The following is a 17,895-nucleotide window of genomic DNA, read 5'->3' on the forward strand; positions in this document are numbered from 1 at the left end:
CAGCATCTGTTAACTAGTAAATAAAAATGAACTAGAAATTGCCTTGACTGTCAGATGCATAATGTGGTGGCCAAAATGTATTTTGGGTATCGGCTTAAGTGCCCAACTGAGACTGGTTTCTCCCAAACAATGAATATAAAGAACAAATGCCGAGGCTAGAAGTTATATCAAAAGTAATTTTTATTTTGAACATTACAGGACGAAATGTAGAGAGTTAAATATTCTTTGGAACCTCCATTTTTTTAAAATGATTGGAATCAGATCACCAGCTTGCAATACTGGAATTATCAAGTAAGTCACTTTTAAAAAAAATTTCCCTTGGGTTTTTATGAACTGGAGGAAATTCTTTGGAACTTTCCTTGGGGAAGTATGAGAAATTGTGAGAAATTAGGTTATTTAAATCAGGAATCCACAAATGAAAAATACATAACTTTGATATGTGAGCATATTTCATCAAACAATGTGTTCACATCCTTAGCTCTCTATTGTACATAATATTACACAATTACTGAATGGTTTCTTCACACCATGAGGTCATTTGGGCAATCAGACCATGGTGCCAATCTAACTATTTATTGTTGCCTGAATATGATCTATATCTCTGTATTCCCTGTCTGCCCATGTGAATCTCTAGCTGGTTCTTAAATGTTGCTATTGTATCTGCTATTACCTCTCTTTGCAACATGTACAAGAATCTCCCACTCTCTGTGTAAAATAAACTTGTCCTGCACATCTCCTTTACACTTCACTGCTCACAAACCTAGGCACTCTAGTATTTGTCATTTCCACCCTGTGAAAAATATTCTGACAATCTACCCCATCTTTCTTGTTAAGTCACTTTTAAGATAATGTCTATAAAGAGTATAAATTCCTGTCTTTGTGGGTATTTATACCATTACAAAATTTAGAAGCATAGAAATACTCCTCCATGACCTCACGATGTCCCAAAGCACTTGGCAGACATTGGCATACTTATGAAGTAGTGTCTTAGTGTGAGAAACACAGCAGACAACAAAGTATACTTTCACAAACAGGAATGCGATAATGTTTAAAATATCAAGATTATTGAGGTAAATAAAATATTTGTGAATAATTTCCATGCACTTCTTCAAAATAATGTAATGCACCCTTTTACATCACTTTGGAAACGAGGTGGGGGCTTATTTTAACATTGGATGCAAAAACAAGCTCTCTCAAAAGAGCACGTTATCTCAAAAGAGCACTCACCACAGTATTATACCATGGTACTTTTCTTTTTACAATGCGCCAAGATGAAACATTTGTTTTTCTACTATGTGTGATTTATTTATTTGTTCAATTGTTGTATTATAAAGAAAGAGGCTTGCCTAATTGCAATGGGGCTGAAATTGTCATTATTAAACTTTGGATTAAAGTTCTTTGCAGCTTATACATAAATTAGATTCATTCCTTTTTAGAAAGATTGAATTTCATATCCTCTGAAATTTTATTTAACTCAGAATGACTTGCCACATATGGTCAGTAGCTTCTATTTTAATTTCTGCAGAAAGAAATAGCAACATAAATGTGAAATTCTGTATTGGGATTGTATCAAAGTAAATAATTAAATATAATAACCCCCTTGACCAGCTGCTTTAAAATAACATGTTTGCTACTTTGACTTGGTGATTGACAAATGCATTTGTTGGTATCAGCATGTCATTAGTGATTGATGGTAACAGGACTTCTGTTTCTAGGCATCACTGTCATTAGGGTTTTTAGTTTAGTGATAGCTGGAATGTATAAAAGTAAAAGGCAAGAAAACAAACAACAAATATCCACAGCCTGAATTGAATCTGATCTTTGTGGTTCAATTGCTTGTGATACTAAGAACACAGATTATGCAAACATTAGCACTGTCTATTGAAAACTGAAGTGACTGGTGCTGTTGGGTTGCCTAAATTGGTTCGGTGATCCCATGATTCCCTGGTGTAGCAGCCAATCAGAAGTGTCCAAGGAAATACGCTGCATAATTTCTGAAGTATATAAGGTAAAACCACCATGTTAACACTTCTGAGCAGTCCAGGCATTCCCAGCCTTGCCTCGGGTGTAGGGATTGCTTGGAAAACTTAAGATACAACTAAACCGTCCACAACCTCCGTGTAGCTTTGTTTCCTTCTCGTATGAGGATGTCCCATTCTCTCATTGGATTGTTGGAAACATTCTGAACAAGAAGGTAGTTTCCAAAGCTTTGGGCTTTGCCCCATATCTCTTGGCACTTCAGGTTAGTATATCTGTATTACTTCTAATTGAGCTTTTTATTTCCAAGATCTGACAGTTAAATGCTATTTTGCATGGTAATCAATAAAAACATATTTGCTTTCCCCAAAAAGTTTTAAACATAGTGTATTTATCTATAGCACATTAATCATTTTGAACTTTAGATAATAACATATGGAAGATAGTTTAATTGAATTAAGATAATTTGTATGCTGTGGTTAAAGTTTGTTTGATTTGAGCTTCGTCTGTAGTTAAAAGTATTCAAGGTTATGCTATTGACAGATAATTTAAGAATTGCTAAGAATAGCACTGATCGTATGAATCTGGTAGCCGAGGGTGATGTCTTTTTAAGGGAATCGTCTGGGAGCTGAGTCATCCCACTATGTTACACTTGGAGGTGTCAATCAAACTGACAGCTAATTTTAGAACATGGCTATTCAGTCACAAGCTAGGATATCCTTACTTATCTCAAGTTTAGATTTTTATGTTCCAAATATATTTAACTTGCTCAAAAAAAACCCCGAATATAAAGTTTTTTAATAAATCTGACTGACAATGAATATCGTCTTGACTTAAGAGTTTAAATTCAGCAACTATTTAAAGTGTAATGGTGTTTGTTAAATGTCTTAAACTATTTGGTCTCAACGAAACAAATGTTACTCGTATTGCAGAAAATGTCGAGAATAGTGGAACAAATATACATTTTCTATATTTGGGTGCATTATTAATTTCCATTCTGGTAATATTTAATCGACCAATTAACGGCACAATCGGAATTAATTTTGCCACGACATGGTTGTCCGAGATACTGTTCAAAACACTTAACTCTACTTCGAAGTGTTCCATAATTGTAGTCTTCGATATTACTTGTTTTATACATAAAAGTATAATTGACGGCCAAGTCTGTTTTTCTTCAGTGCGTGTCAGTCGCGTTTATTCGAACCACGATGACTCGCCTTCCAAATTTATTTAAAGAGGACATTGCTGTGGTCACCCAGTTAAAAAAAGATGCTAACATTTCTAAGGGTGATCTGAATATAAATGACAACGTTTGCCATCAGCTCGAGAGAAAATTGCAAGCTAAACCAAAAGTAAAACTCCAAAAAAAAATTCGTTCATGCTGAAACGAATATCGTTAAAACTTTGGCTTATTTTCTTTGAACTTGCCTAAAACAAATGGAATGCAACGTTTACCAACCAGATACAAAACGTGGGCACAAGCTCTGAACTTAGGAAACATTTTTAATGTAATTAATTTAACATATTTAAGAAATTTAGTTGTTAACAAATTCGTTTTTTTCTATATTTTAAGGGTGCCAATAAAGATGACAACACAAGCTCCGACATTTTTACATCCGCTTCAAAGTGTTGTGGCACTAGAGGGTAGTGCCGCAACCTTTGAAGCGCATATTGGTGGTAAGTTAATGTCGTTTGTTCATCAACTCAAGTAGATTTAACATTAAAGTAACGTGACGCTGGAAATTAAAATCGGGGTTCACAAGATTTGAGTACGTTAAGAATGCGGATCATTGTTTTTTTAAATACTTTATATGATCGCAAAACACAAAGAAAAGTCCTGATTCGTAACATCGCCTGTCCACTCCCTCTGCAGATGCTGCCTGACTCGCTGAGTTGCTCCAGCATTTTGTTTTATTCAAGATTTATGGATCTATATACTTTTAAAATTGTGTAACTTTATAAAGTGTACACTCTCCTTTATAATTATTACGTTAAATTATGATTCAGATAAATAAATGTTACCATAATAAAATTAAACATATTCAATTTATTTCAAGATATTTTGCTCACCAAAAGCGTCTCCATACAAACTTTTTTTGATGTTGTTTTATTGTTACACTATTTAATTTTGTGAATTATGAAGGCCTATTAAAATCTAGTATGCTGCATTTTTGTTGTGTGCATCTGTCAGCATGCAGTGGTTTGCAGACTCTGATGCCTTGTGTGTTGGCAGGTTTGCCAGTTCCCGAAGTGAGCTGGTTCAGAGATGGCCAGGTCCTTTCCGCCGCCGCCCTGCCGGGCGCGGAGATCTCCTTCAGCGATGGCCGCGCGAAGCTGACGATCTCCCGCGTGACTCCCGCACACGGCGGCAGGTTCTCCATTCGAGCCACCAACGGATCGGGACAAGCGACTAGTACCGCAGAGCTGCTGGTTACAGGTAGGTGGGTGGTGGTTGCAGCCGCCGCTTGAGCAACGCTCCACCTGGAACATTCCCCATTTGAATCGAGGGAGGAGTAACCAAAGATGACAGAGCGGAGTAACGGTCCCGACCCACGTGGAGGCGACGCCATGTTGACGCCCAACCCTTGCCCCACCCTCGGCGTGGGGGGGTCGTTTAAAGCGTCACTGGAAAGTCGGAAACACCACTGTCTAATAAAAATAAAAAAGTACACATTCCACTATATAGTTTACCGCACGGCCAAACAACTTGGAATCATCTTGGAAGCACAAAAGGGAGCTTTCGGCCCACCATGCCCATGCTAACCATCAAGCACCCTCGCGTACATTTGCAAACATGGTCAGTTTCACACAATTTCACGTTTTCTGAAGCAAGTTGCTGCTGTGATTCTGCAATCACAACAAAATTATGGCGAGGACAGGGATAAATTGAATCATTCCAACAGTTAAAAGTGTGGCGTTGCCCTCCCAGTTGCTGTTCAAGTTGTTTGTCAAACATGTATGCGCACACACAACTTTGCATAGTTAGGTTGCCATTCACACAAGTGGTCTGAAAAATCACAAATGTCTTGCAATTTAAAACATGGACAGTCAATAGATCGACCAGTGCTGCATGAAGACAACTTCACATACATTGGTGTCTTGCAAATTGACTCTTTATGTCATGGTATGTAATGACTTCGCAAGAGTGAACAAATCGACCCAAAGAGCCTGTTCCGCATTTAATAAAATCAAACTTGCTCTGATTATGGCCTCTACTCTGCTCTCCTGCTTATCCCTTTAACCATCAATGTCCTTAAAATTTACCTAATCTTTAACTTTATTCAAAAATTCAGTCTTTACAATAATGAGGTATAAAATTCCAAATATTTATGACCCTCGGAAATTCTTTAACATCTACAATTTAAATGGTTCTGGATACATCACAAGGGGGAACATCATCTCAGGTTCTATCTTGTCCAAACTTAAATGTTCCCGTGATATCGTGTAATTATACTAATTCATATCAAAGATCCCTTTTTTTTAAACAAGATAAGTTGCCTCATGAATTTTCACCTCCAAATCAGTGAACGATGCCTTCTTAAATTTTTTGTTCCTCAAAATGCCTTTTTCAAAACCTTTGTCAATATTTAGTACAGAAGGTAGTAATCGATTTCATCAGCGTTAGATGCTTACTAACTTAGTACTATTGTTTTCATTTACCAATGTATCGCAAAATAGGCAAGTAATTGATTGTTAATTAGAATAGATGGGACTACCTGATGTGAAATTTACATAACCATTTGAAACATTAATCTAGGCTGACACTTCAATGCACTTTGAAGGGAGTGCTGCACTGTTAGAGATTTCTTTAGATAATAAGTCACACAGGCACTGTAGCCCATAATATCATAGTCATACAGCACAGAAACTGGGCCCTAAGGCTCACCTTGTCCGTGCAGGTACAGATGCCTCATTTAAGCTAGAATCATTTGCCCGCATTTGTCCCATATGTTTCTAAACTTTTCCTATCCACGAACCGAAATATCTTTTAAATGTTGTTATTGTACCCACCTCAACTGCATCTGGAAGCTCATTCCATACACCCATGACCCTCTGTGTGTAAAGGTTGCCCCTCAGGTTCTGACCACATCTTTCCCCTCTCATGTTAAACCTATATTCCCTAGTTCATGATTCTCCTACCTTGGGTAAAAGGCTCTGCATTCACCCTATCTATTTCTCTCATGATTTTATACAACTCTATAAAATCGCCCCTCAGCCTCCTGCGCTTCAAAGAAAATGTCCTAACCTGCCCAACCTCACCCTCTAGCTCAGGTGCCCAATTCCTGGCAACATCCTCATAATCCTCTCTGCACTCTTTCCAGCTTAATGGCCTTAGCAGCCATCAAGTACCCAGCCACCTTAACAATGATAAAGAAAGGAATTATTACAATTTGTGAAAAAAATGGGTCCGATTCTGTAGTGTTACCATAGTTTACCCCTGTCTAAATGTTATATTCACAAATTTAAATTAATTGATGAAAAAAACATCATCACACGTTACTAGCTATTAAGTTTAAAATATATATATATATTCACAATTCGTTAAAAGCAAATTTGTTGTAAAATGATTTTGTTAGCATGTATGCAACACACTTCAGCAATTGCTACTTTAAATATAACAATAGGAAATTAAGTAGGGACATGAGGTAAGATCTAAGAGCCAGGCCAAAATCCATGATTAGTGTAAAGCTTTTGGATGTAATAAGCCAGAGTATACATGCAAATTAATCAATTAGTGAACTGTAGGATATAAAATGTTTCCACCCACACGTACCTTTATATATGTAAAGTATTTTCAAGAAAAGGATACGCCATAAACTTGTTCTTCCTGCTAGATTTTCCAATACAGGATAAATATTTAAGATGGAATATGATTAAATTCTCTGAAATTCTCAGATTTGTGTCTACCTTCGATTTTCCAGCATCTGCAGTTCCTTCTTAAACAAATTCTCAGAAATGGTTCTTTAACCTTCAATAATGTTGCTACACTTAAAGGATGAAAACAATGTGATGTGTAGATAAACCCTCTTAAATTTGAATTTTAAATTCCAATAAAATTCAAAAATAAAATTGATTACGTGATGGAGTTCATAAATTGGAGATGAATGTAAGGAACATTCCTTGAATGGCAAACTGGCAGCAGAAACTACCTGCCAATAATAAATTGGCCTAACCTCCTAATCAGACACCTACCATAACAGATAGAGGATGGGCAATATCTTTTTTTTTGCTTAAGGTGACTATGTACCCATAATATTATCTCTGGTATTTTGACATGTATAGACCCAAGATGCACAGAAGGGAAAATACTGGTTATAGAATTAATAATAAATGCTGAATTAGAAACACAGGATAAACAAAAACCTTTGGAGTTAATAACACATTTAAAGTGTGTTATGCATTATATTGCAAAACTTTTCAAAAAATTGATTGGTGCATTACACTTTAAGTAAGTATACATTTAAACTTGGCAATTTTCCTCTACATTCTACAGCCGAAACAGCACCTCCCAACTTTATACAAAGATTACAAAGTATGACTGCAAGACAAGGATCCAAAGTTAGACTGGATGTTCGTGTGACTGGAATCCCTACACCTGTGGTGAAGTTCTACAGGGAAGGAGCAGAAATCCAGAGTTCTCCTGACTTCCAGATTGTACAAGATGGTGACTTGTACAGTTTAATTATTGCCGAGCTTTTCATGGAGGATTCTGGAACCTTCTCGGTGACTGCCATAAACAGTGTTGGACGTGCCACCTCCACAGCCGAGCTCCACACACAAGGTATTTGTTGTTTGTTTTTTTTGCATATCGAAACAATATTGTGCCAGTTTCTACAGTAATTGAAACATTTTAATTTTTTAACAGCCGATGAAGAAGTTGTACCTGCTAAAAAGACAAAGACAATTATTACTTCAACTGAAATTTCTCAAGCAAGACAAACCCAAATTGAAAGGGTATCTTAACATTGAATTAAATGTTCACATTTAAAATTTGTGCCATTTGCATATATGCTAATACAGTGTTTTTATGTTTTAGAAAATGGAAACTCAATTTGAAGGGAGATCTTCAACAATTGAAATGGTTGTAGATGGAAGAGCAGATCTACATCATAAGACTCCTCCACGCATCCCACCAAAACCAACATCTAGATCTCCAACCCCAACAGCTTTTGTTGGCAAAATCACTCGGCAACAATCCCCATCACCCGTTCGTCATGTGAGAGCTCCAGCACCTTCACCTATACGGTAAGGAAAGAAAACAAAAATAAAACCGAACAGTTAAACAGTTATCTTTCATAAATCACTGGGAAAATCATGTTTAATAAATGTGCAGTTGTTATGCAGCTCATTATGCAGGTTGTTACACTGAAATTTCATCTTATTTTTTGTGAAAGCAATCTGTGAAATTAAGAGTAACAGTAAGAATAATAAAATAAAGTCATTTATTTCCTTTTTCAGTAATATAGGTCTTTACAATCTATGTTGATTGAATAATCTGAGTAGTCTTTTTTATCAAAAGCACATTTACCATTTGGAAATTGAGAAATATACCACTGAATCACAAATGCATCTGACCCTTTGCCTATGATATTAAATATAAATGTGGCTAATATTTATTTTACAGATCTGTATCTCCAGCTGGAAGACTCTCAACATCACCTATCAGATCAGTGAAATCGCCACTACTCACTCGTAAATCTCAGGCAACTACAGTTGTCACTTCAGAAGCTGTACCGCCTTGGAAGCAGGGAGGTTATGTTGCGGCAACTGAAACAAAAATAAGAGAAAGCAGATCTACTACAAGTACTACACAGATTCACAGAGAAGAAAAATGGGAAGGGAGATATGGAGTCCATAGTCAAATGATGATCACTGGAGCTGCTGGTGCAGTATATGCAGCTGGTGCAGCAGGTGCCTCTGGTGCAGCATATGCCGCAGGTGCCGCTGGTGCAGCAGGTGCTTCTGGTGCAGCATATGCCGGAGGTGCCTCTGGTGCAGCATATGCCGGAGGTGCCGCTGGTGCAGCATATGCCGGAGGTGCTTCTGGTGCAGCATATGCCGGAGGTGCCTCTGGTGCAGCATATGCCGCTGGTGCATCAGGTGCCGCTGGTGCAGCATATGCAGCAGGTGCCGCAGGTGCTGCTGGTGCAGCAGGTGCTTCTGGTGCAGCATATGCAGCAGGTGCCGCTGGTGCAGCAAGAGCTGCTGGTGCAGCAGGTGCCGCTGGTGCAGTATATGCTGCTAAAGTTACTACAATTGAACAAAGTGCTAGTGCGTCAGGAGCTTCCAGAGTGACCACAATCGAAGGAGGCCTTGGTGCTGCTGGTGCCATGAGAATAACCACAGTTGAACGATCTGTTGCTGCTCCAAGAATAACCACAGTTGAACGATCTGTTGTTGCTCCAAGAATTACCACAGTTGAACGATCAACAAGAGTTGTTGAAGGAGCTCCTGCTGTTGTTAAAGTCTCCATAGATGAAGGAATTGCCACAGCTGTTGGAATGACTGGTGTTGCTGTTGGTGTTTCAGGTGCAGGGCAGCAGGTAAGCATATTACATTTTTATCAAGCATGTCACATGCTGCAAAATTAAAACTTAATAATTAGGAACAGTGGTCTGATCTGAATATTAGAAATATTGAGTTTGATAACTTTGAGACTTTCTGTGAAGATGGATTAATATAGATCTGTGGAAAATTAACCAATTTCTTGCTTGGATGTGTAAGAAATCATTAGAACTGTAAAGACATTTTATTTTCATATTTACGCTTCAAATATATCTGTATGCAATTGCATTTTATATATTGCACCATTGCAGATTTATTTTGTAAATTATCTTTCAGTTATTTAGTTGCATGACCTATAATAAAATGTATTTTTTGCTGCATGGAATTCAGTTAGAACAAGGCATTGAGAAAACGACAGCAGTAGCTACTGTGGTAGCCGCTATTGACCAAGCCAGAGTACGTGAACCAGTTTCTGTAACCAATGCCACAGAAAGAAGCACTTCTGAGTGTGTGTCCATAGATCAACCACAACCAGTTGAGGATCAGGTAGTTTGAATCACAAAAGAATAACTTCAAATGCACTTATTTGTCTCCATCTATAGACTTTAGCCTCATAACGATCACTACAACGTTCTCATGAAAGTATTGTTTTTTTTAAATGTAACACTTAGTTTTGACACTTTTCCCTTGTGGTTGTATAGTTAATTTTCAATGGTACTCCTCTGCATTTGTGCCCTTCCAATTTGCTACTTCACTCTCCTTTAATTTCACACTCTCACGTTCTTACTCTTGTATCTCTGAGTTTCATTGTCACTTCCCGAATAAAGCGTGAACCACCATGCACGTAATGGTCATGTACTTTTAGATGGTATGCTTAAAATCTGTACTGGGTGTTAATGTGTAGTGTGCGTTTTGCTGTGAAAAACAATACCAATTTGCAACGCAAATATTTACACTTTAATGCCCCTGTCCCACTTAGGAAACCTGAACAGAAACCTCTGGAGACTTTGCGCCCCAACCAAGGTTTCCGTGCGGTTCCCGGAGGTTTTTGTCAGTCTCCCTACCTGTTTCCTCTACCTGCAACCTCCGGCAACCACCTACAACCTCCGGGAACCGCACGGAAATCTTGGGTGGGGCGCAAAGTCTCCAGAGGTTTCCGTTCAGGTTTCCTAAGTGGGACAGGGGCATTAGGGATCAATTACTTCCCATTTTAATTCATTTTGAATTTAAAAAATCAATCTGCTTCTGAAAGTAACAATTTATTTAAAACAGAGTAATTTGTCAATAAGGCATTGACCTTAATGTGACAGAAAGTTCAACATGGTATTGGTTTTGAAGTTCATAGTTAATCTTGTGATATTTAAGATTAGACTATGAGTGCTTTTGCAGACTTAGCCCTTGTTGTCTGCAGATTGAGGTTGGCAAAAAGGCTGAAGCTGTGGCTAAGGTGTTGGCTGCTGTGGATCAAGCACGTACTAGACATCCTGTGTATGGTGAAGCAGCGCGTTCAGAAGAGACACGTATGGAGTATGAATATGCACAGCGTGGTCTATGTCAAAGTGCCACTGAGTTTTCTGCTGAGAAACGAGCACCCCCTGCTGAACAACAAGTTGTCACCACAACTGTCAGAAAAGAGACAGTTATTGTGCCAACTGAAACACAAATTTCCTATGGCGAACAAGCTGAAAAACACATTTCACAGGTTAGACTTTGTTTAACTCATAAAACACTGAGTTAATGTTGACAACAATTATTTTATCTATGTTAACTATGAAAATCATCTTGAGAGAACTTTTATTTTTAATTTTATTAGTACATGGTGGATTAACATAATAGAGGTTTTGTTGGTTGCTATAGATTGAAAGAGCATCAGAATCTACAGTACATTTGGACCACAAACTTTCCAGTGCAATTCCTCACTTCACTGTTTCAAAAATAACTGTAGCCAAACCTGAACCAGCCCAAGAGGTAAGGGGAAATTTTCTGGATGGCAGGCAAATAAAAAAAAAATATTAGAATATTAAATAAACAAGATTTAAAATGAGCCATCGGAAATCTGAAAATGCAGGAATGGAAACTCTGTATCGTCCAGTTAACAAGAGTCTTGTCAATTTGATGGAAAATATTCTTGACTCAATTCCTATTATACAAATCACTATGTAGTTTCCCCAAAGGGGACCTAAATCAGATATCATGCTCTATATTTGTATATAAAGGAGCATAATATATTTTTTTGGCAGCCACAATTACATAGTCCAAAATTGTGTTGTGATGTCATTCAAACATGCTTTTTGTCCTTGAAATAAACTTGTATTGTGCCATTTTGCACACAATATAGGCACAGGAGAGACAACGGCTACTTCTTTGATTGTAGCAGTTAATTGATTAGGTTATATCATGGTAAACCATACAATTAACTTTAATAATGGATATGACTGTGACATTGTTGAATATTGGGAAAAGGTTTTGACAGTCCAGTCACTTGCGCAATTTTTCCAATGGATTTAAAGAATCTAATTTTATTGAGATAAACTATGCCAAACTATTTTTCACAGGCATTAAACATCTTAGATTAGCTGCTATTTCCCTGCCAGACAGTATATTTTTATATTTTTATATCTTGATAAAAAAAAGTTCCTTAAATGTATTGGCCCAGAATTTGCAAGGAAATTAATGGCAATTGTAATGAAGTCATTCTTAAAAACTGAGATAAAAAACGATACCAATTTGTTGTGGGGAACAGATGTGTAAAGCAATGCAACTCACCACAAATTATTGCAGATTTATGCATTCCTCAGCTATTGGTCTAAAGATAATTGGATCTTGCCATCAGCTCCCTCAGGAGTTAAAAACAATTGCTTTCTTTGAATCAAACTTTAAGAAAGTTATGGCTAGTACTTAATAATCTGAGGATCAGTTTCATGCTAAGATTTAACTTCCTACAAAGCCATTTAAGTTTGATTAACGAGCCACAATGGGAATTGAAATTGTGGATCTTATCTCTGCAAGTTTTTAATTATAAAATTTTCCTTTTCATTATTTTAATCTCTCATAATTTTCCCTTGTTTTAATTTGTAACACATTTGGCTCAGATCTCCATTTCAGTAGTAACCTCTTTTTTATCTGTAGGAGTCATTGATTGAAGAGGTGGAATACTTATTTCATCATTCACAGACATCCTAGATACCATATGAAGTTATCAAACCGGTATCAAGCTCCATTTTCAGTTATTTTTGGACAAATAATTTTTAAGCTGAAAATGAGCCTTAATGAGCCATGCACAACAAATTCTGGGCCATGTTGAGTTTTTTTTGCTATCATTATTCATTTTCATTTTCACAAGTACATTTTTAACATCATTTGTACTAATAGTTTAGTGTTAACAGTTGTAGATAATTAACTCTACAAGTGTTTAGACTCTAACATTTTATGTTTGAAGGACGCTGGTTGGACATAACATTCAAACTACTTCAATGTTTTCTATACCGGATTCCATTCTCCTATTGATGACTTTGTTTTAATGCTCATGCAACAGTTTTCAAAAAATACATCTAATCTACCTAACTTAATAATCCCACCCATCTCTTCATTTTTGACCACAATTTAAAACCTTAAGATAAATTGTAAATATTGTAACGTTATTCTTCTTGGCTTGGTTAGGTTTCTATAGCAGGAACGGCTATTGTTACTCTGGAGAAAGAGTTGTCTGCGTCCTCTGCTGTGAAGATCACCAAGCCAGTGAAACCCCCTGTATTAAAAGAGGCCAAAACTGTGACACAGGAGACAGTCTTTCCCAAGCCTCGCTTTAGCGAAAAAACAGACATGTATGAAACACGGTTTGATACTGAGATGCACAGACATCTAGGTTTAAGTTTTTCAGGTTCACTTGAAGCTGAATTTGATGTTGAACATGAAGATCAATATGAAGCACAAGAGCAGGTTTGTTAATTATCTGGATGTGCTAAAAAAATGTAATAGCTTTGTGTGTTCCCAACACATTAACAATAACAAATCATACAAAATGTTTCATTCCTGATCAAGGACAAAGCTAACACCATTTTCATCTATCCCTCTCTTCTCTGGAACCCTTACCACCTCCTAAAATTGTATTAGTTCTTTAATTAATGGAAATTAGAAAACCGTGTGGTGTGATTAGCCTGGAGACAGAAATCCTTTGCTGGAAGTTCTTTTCCAATTTTCAATTTAATATAACACATTATTCAAAAACTATTCGACAAGTTGACAAGTAGATTTTTAATTCTTATTCATAACTTTACTTTCTGTTTTCTTTTAGATCACAGAAACTGTTGTTGCTGCAGTTCCAGTGGTGATTTCACTTACCCCACCCAGTTTTGTTTCTGTAAGCAATTAATTCACATAAAATAACATTTTGGGTCTTGTGTGTTTTGCATTAACTTGACCTTTATAGAGGTAAATAAAATAATGAAAAGCATAGATAAGGTGAAGAGCCACGATCTTTTCCCTAGGGTATGGGAGTCTAAAACTAGCGTGTATAGGTTTAAAGTGTGAGAGGAAAGATTTAAAAGGAATCAGAGGGACAATATTTTCACACAGTGGTTGGTGTATATATGGAACAAGCTACCAGAGGAACTGGTAAATGTGGGTACAATTACGACATTTAAAAGACACAAACTGGTACATGGATAGGAAACATTTGGAGTGATATGGGTCAGACGCAGCTAGGTAGAACTAGATCAGTTAGGTAACTTGAACAAATGGGCCAAAGGTCCTGATTATGTTTTGCATAACTCTTTGAATCTATGACGCTACAATTAATGGTACCATATCTTTTTCAGGGTTTGAAAAACATGACTGTAATAGAAGGTGAATCTGTGACTTTAGAATGTGAAATCACAGGGCATCCTTCCCCAACAATAATGTGGTTTAGAGAAGACTATCACATTGAAAGTTCCATTGATTTTCAAATAACCTTTGAAAATGGCATTGCTCGTATAACAATCAGGGAAGCCTTTGCAGAAGACAGCGGTCACTTTACTTGTACAGCTACCAATGATGCTGGTTCTGCAAGCAGTTCATGTTACCTTCTTGTTCAAGGTTTGTACTTTAAAATAATGTCAAAGCTGATAAATATTTTTCTGACAAAAACAGATGTAAAATAGTTTATTTATATTTCTACAGTGACAGAAGAGATTGAGAGCAGAGAAGAAGCTTTGGCAGCAACTGAGCAAATTGTCTCGGAAAAGAAACGGTATTTATACTGCAGAAGTGTTTCACTTTCTTAACGATTTTAAACAAATGTATTGTATTTTCATTTTTGACATATTCCTTTCGTTGTTTCATTCTTAGATCTGCATATTAAATATGCAGTAACATAAATAATATAATCCATTGATAGTAATCCACCATATCAAAATTGATCTCACATTTAATTTCCAGAGTTGAAATGAGCATCGAAACTGTGACGACAACCAGTGCCACAGCTGAATCAGTGGAAGGTGCTGCTGGAGTTGCCCCATTTTTCATCCGGAAACTAATACCACAGAAATTAATTGAAGGTGGATGTGTGATATTTGATTGTCAGATTGGAGGTACCCCTAAACCCCACATTTACTGGAGAAAAGCTGGAATTCCGTTAACAACTGGATACAGGTATAAGATTCTGTTAATCAATTTTGAGCCATTTTAAATGTCACTTTTCATTGTATTAAATTGGAGTATTAACTGTCTTTGGAACATGGCCATCTAAACAGAATTAATTATTACCTTGTCATATAAAAAGACTAATGCACATTACATATTATTTGGAGGAAGTTGAAATTGGGATTACATTAATGTCACCCATGTTTAATGTTTCACTAGTTCAGTATATGTTCTTTTGAACTTAATAAATAACTGTTGAATAATTTGGCCAGTCGTGGTAAAGATAAATGTGGGCTGAGATAAACTTAAAAAACATAGAAGTTATTTCAACCTTGGTGGCCATTGGTGAGGCATATTTGAATTCTTGTGCCAGAAGTATTGGGGTTAGATACTGTGAGCTTATTTTTCTTGCTTGATACCTAGTATAAAACATTTTATTTTTCCCTAGGTACAAAGTAACCTACAAGAAGGAAACAGGAGAATGCAAACTAGAGATTTCTATGACTTTTTCAGATGACGCTGGTGAATATTCTGTTGTAGTTCGTAATAAACATGGAGAAATTTCAGAATCAGTTCAACTGCTGGAGGAAGGTTTGTATTCATTAAAGCAGCTGATGTTTTAAAATGTTTTGTACAAAAGAAAAATCTGCTTATTTGGGCTGGTAGTTAATTAAGATGATTTTTTTGAGATTATTTAGGTAATGACTAATTTATTTGGTTTAATTAAATTAACTTAAAAGTTCGGTATTTTTACTACTTGGTTAAAATTATGTTCCATCAAACAATACATTCCAGATTCCCATGAATTGGTGAATGCTTTTTTTCAGATCCCTTCTAATACATCTAACAATTGCTTTAATTCTTTCTCCCTTAGTTTTCACTTCTTCACTAAGGGAAATTGGTTGTTCTGATTTACACCAACTAGACCCTCAGAATGTTGTACATTCTGGCTTCCTCCATTCCAAAGAAAGAAACCCTAGCTTATCTAATCTATCCTCATGGTAGCAATTTTCCAGTCCACGCAATATCGTTGCAGGTTTCTTCTCCACCATTATCAGTGCAAAGGCATTTTCCCAATTATGTCTCACCAGAACTTTACACAGTTAGTATTGTACACTATTGGGCCATGACCTCTCAATTTTTACATTCTGTGCCTTTGCTAACAAAATAAACCATCCAGTGTGTTATTTGAAGCACCTTATTGACTTGTCCTGCTGCCTTTTTAAGAAATTGTAAATATATACTCCAAGGTCCCTTTCTTCATGCATATCATGAATGATCTCACTATTTGCTGCAAATTTATTTGCCATGTCTCACAAATAATCTTTTCATACTGAACTCTATACTTGTGGCACTCTGAAAGAGCAATCACAAATGTGGTGAGCCAAATCGTCTGTGTTTAAGATTGATTTTGATTAATTCTGATTCCAGCTAAATGTCTCATCCATAGAGCGTAAAATAGATGTTTTCTATATTAGGATGTTGAAAAGAACAACGTGGGAATAGGCTGTTATAAATTTAGTATTATATAATTAGTAATCTGATGGTTAGTAGGTCATCAGGACACAGTAAAGTTATTTGTTATGATCTGAAATTTGGATTGTATACCCGAATATAGTAGATATGCGGGCCTAAAGTGTGAATTGTCGATAGAAGGGTGTGAAACTACATTTAAAGGGATGATACCAAGCAAGCTTTGGTTAACATTTAAGTAGTTAATACATAGTTTACAATTATTGTGTATCCCTGTCTTTTTAGCTGATTATGAGCTTTACCTAACTGAACACCAGGAAGTTATTTATCAGACAGAATTAGTAACAGAGTATGTTCAAGAACCGAAAGTTGCAGATGTAGCACCAGTGATTTCAATGACGGAATATGACAAAGAACAAGCACTAATCAGGAAGAGGATGGGAAAAACTACAACCATGATGATAACTGACCAGGCAAGATTTATTTTCTAATTTATTTGCCTGAACATATCTCAGATAATTTCTCATGGTAAAACTCTGAATGCTAATAGCCAATCTAATTATTGCGGTTAAATTAAGATTTTCTAAGTACTCTTGTCCATAACGTTGAATTTTGGATAAAATGACTTTACTAGCCATTTTCAACATTTATAAAATGATTTATGAATCTTTGTTAAAGTCCATTTATGAAAGGTAATATTCAGAGATAATCATAATTGAAAGAATATACTGGTTAGCATAATATAATTTTTATTAATGGAGAATTGCTCAATGATTAACAGTCTATTAGTTATTTAGAACTTGATTCACATATTTGAAAATTAAGCAATCACAGAAGCAAGTCTGCAAAATCAACCAAAGAAAATCTGCCAAATTATTGGCAAATACATCAATAAATGACAGTTGAAAAAATAAAAAGGACCAATTTACTTTTCATTTGCATTTTGAGTTTATTTTTAACCATAAAAGCGCATTTTATTCTATATCTTGGATTTTTGGGGGTCGTGTTCTATGAATTCCATAAGGGCAAATTTCTATATCCCAAATAGTCATAATGCAGGATTCACCAGTAATGTGGCTATTAACTTTGTATGATGAGAGCAATATAAGGCCAATTGTGTCTACAGGCTTTACCTGGCAATTAAAATAGAATCCATATTGGGGCAGTAGAGTTGCTGCATTGCATCGCCAGAGACCCGGGTTCAATCCTGACTATGGGTGCTGTCCGATCGGAGTTTGTACGTTCTCCCCGTGATCTGTCTGGGTTTTCTGTGGGTGCTCCAATTTCCTCCCATACTCCAAGGTTTGTAGGTTAATT

General features: G+C 36.4%; 1 protein-coding gene across 6 annotated transcripts in view; it reads left to right on the forward strand.

The window, feature by feature from the left end:
• The first annotated feature begins 2,032 nt into the window (after positions 1–2,032).
• The window catches only part of ttn (titin), a 324,330-nt gene continuing 308,467 nt past the window's right edge, over positions 2,033–17,895 (forward strand). For all 6 annotated transcript variants that reach the window (XM_033023845.1, XM_033023846.1, XM_033023847.1 and 3 more), the window contains exons 1-17: positions 2,033–2,242; positions 3,551–3,654; positions 4,211–4,414; positions 7,472–7,759; positions 7,844–7,932; positions 8,015–8,223; positions 8,603–9,521; positions 9,874–10,029; positions 10,895–11,185; positions 11,341–11,451; positions 13,144–13,422; positions 13,778–13,843; positions 14,301–14,559; positions 14,644–14,713; positions 14,902–15,114; positions 15,554–15,696; positions 16,864–17,051. In XM_033023845.1, the coding sequence (XP_032879736.1) occupies positions 3,564–3,654; positions 4,211–4,414; positions 7,472–7,759; positions 7,844–7,932; positions 8,015–8,223; positions 8,603–9,521; positions 9,874–10,029; positions 10,895–11,185; positions 11,341–11,451; positions 13,144–13,422; positions 13,778–13,843; positions 14,301–14,559; positions 14,644–14,713; positions 14,902–15,114; positions 15,554–15,696; positions 16,864–17,051 (3,576 nt within the window). In that variant the 5' untranslated portion in view covers positions 2,033–2,242; positions 3,551–3,563. The remainder of the gene's footprint in view (positions 2,243–3,550; positions 3,655–4,210; positions 4,415–7,471; positions 7,760–7,843; positions 7,933–8,014; positions 8,224–8,602; positions 9,522–9,873; positions 10,030–10,894; positions 11,186–11,340; positions 11,452–13,143; positions 13,423–13,777; positions 13,844–14,300; positions 14,560–14,643; positions 14,714–14,901; positions 15,115–15,553; positions 15,697–16,863; positions 17,052–17,895) is intronic.

The sequence above is a fragment of the Amblyraja radiata genome, chromosome 7, assembly GCF_010909765.2.
Source record: "Amblyraja radiata isolate CabotCenter1 chromosome 7, sAmbRad1.1.pri, whole genome shotgun sequence".
NCBI lineage: Eukaryota > Metazoa > Chordata > Chondrichthyes > Rajiformes > Rajidae > Amblyraja > Amblyraja radiata.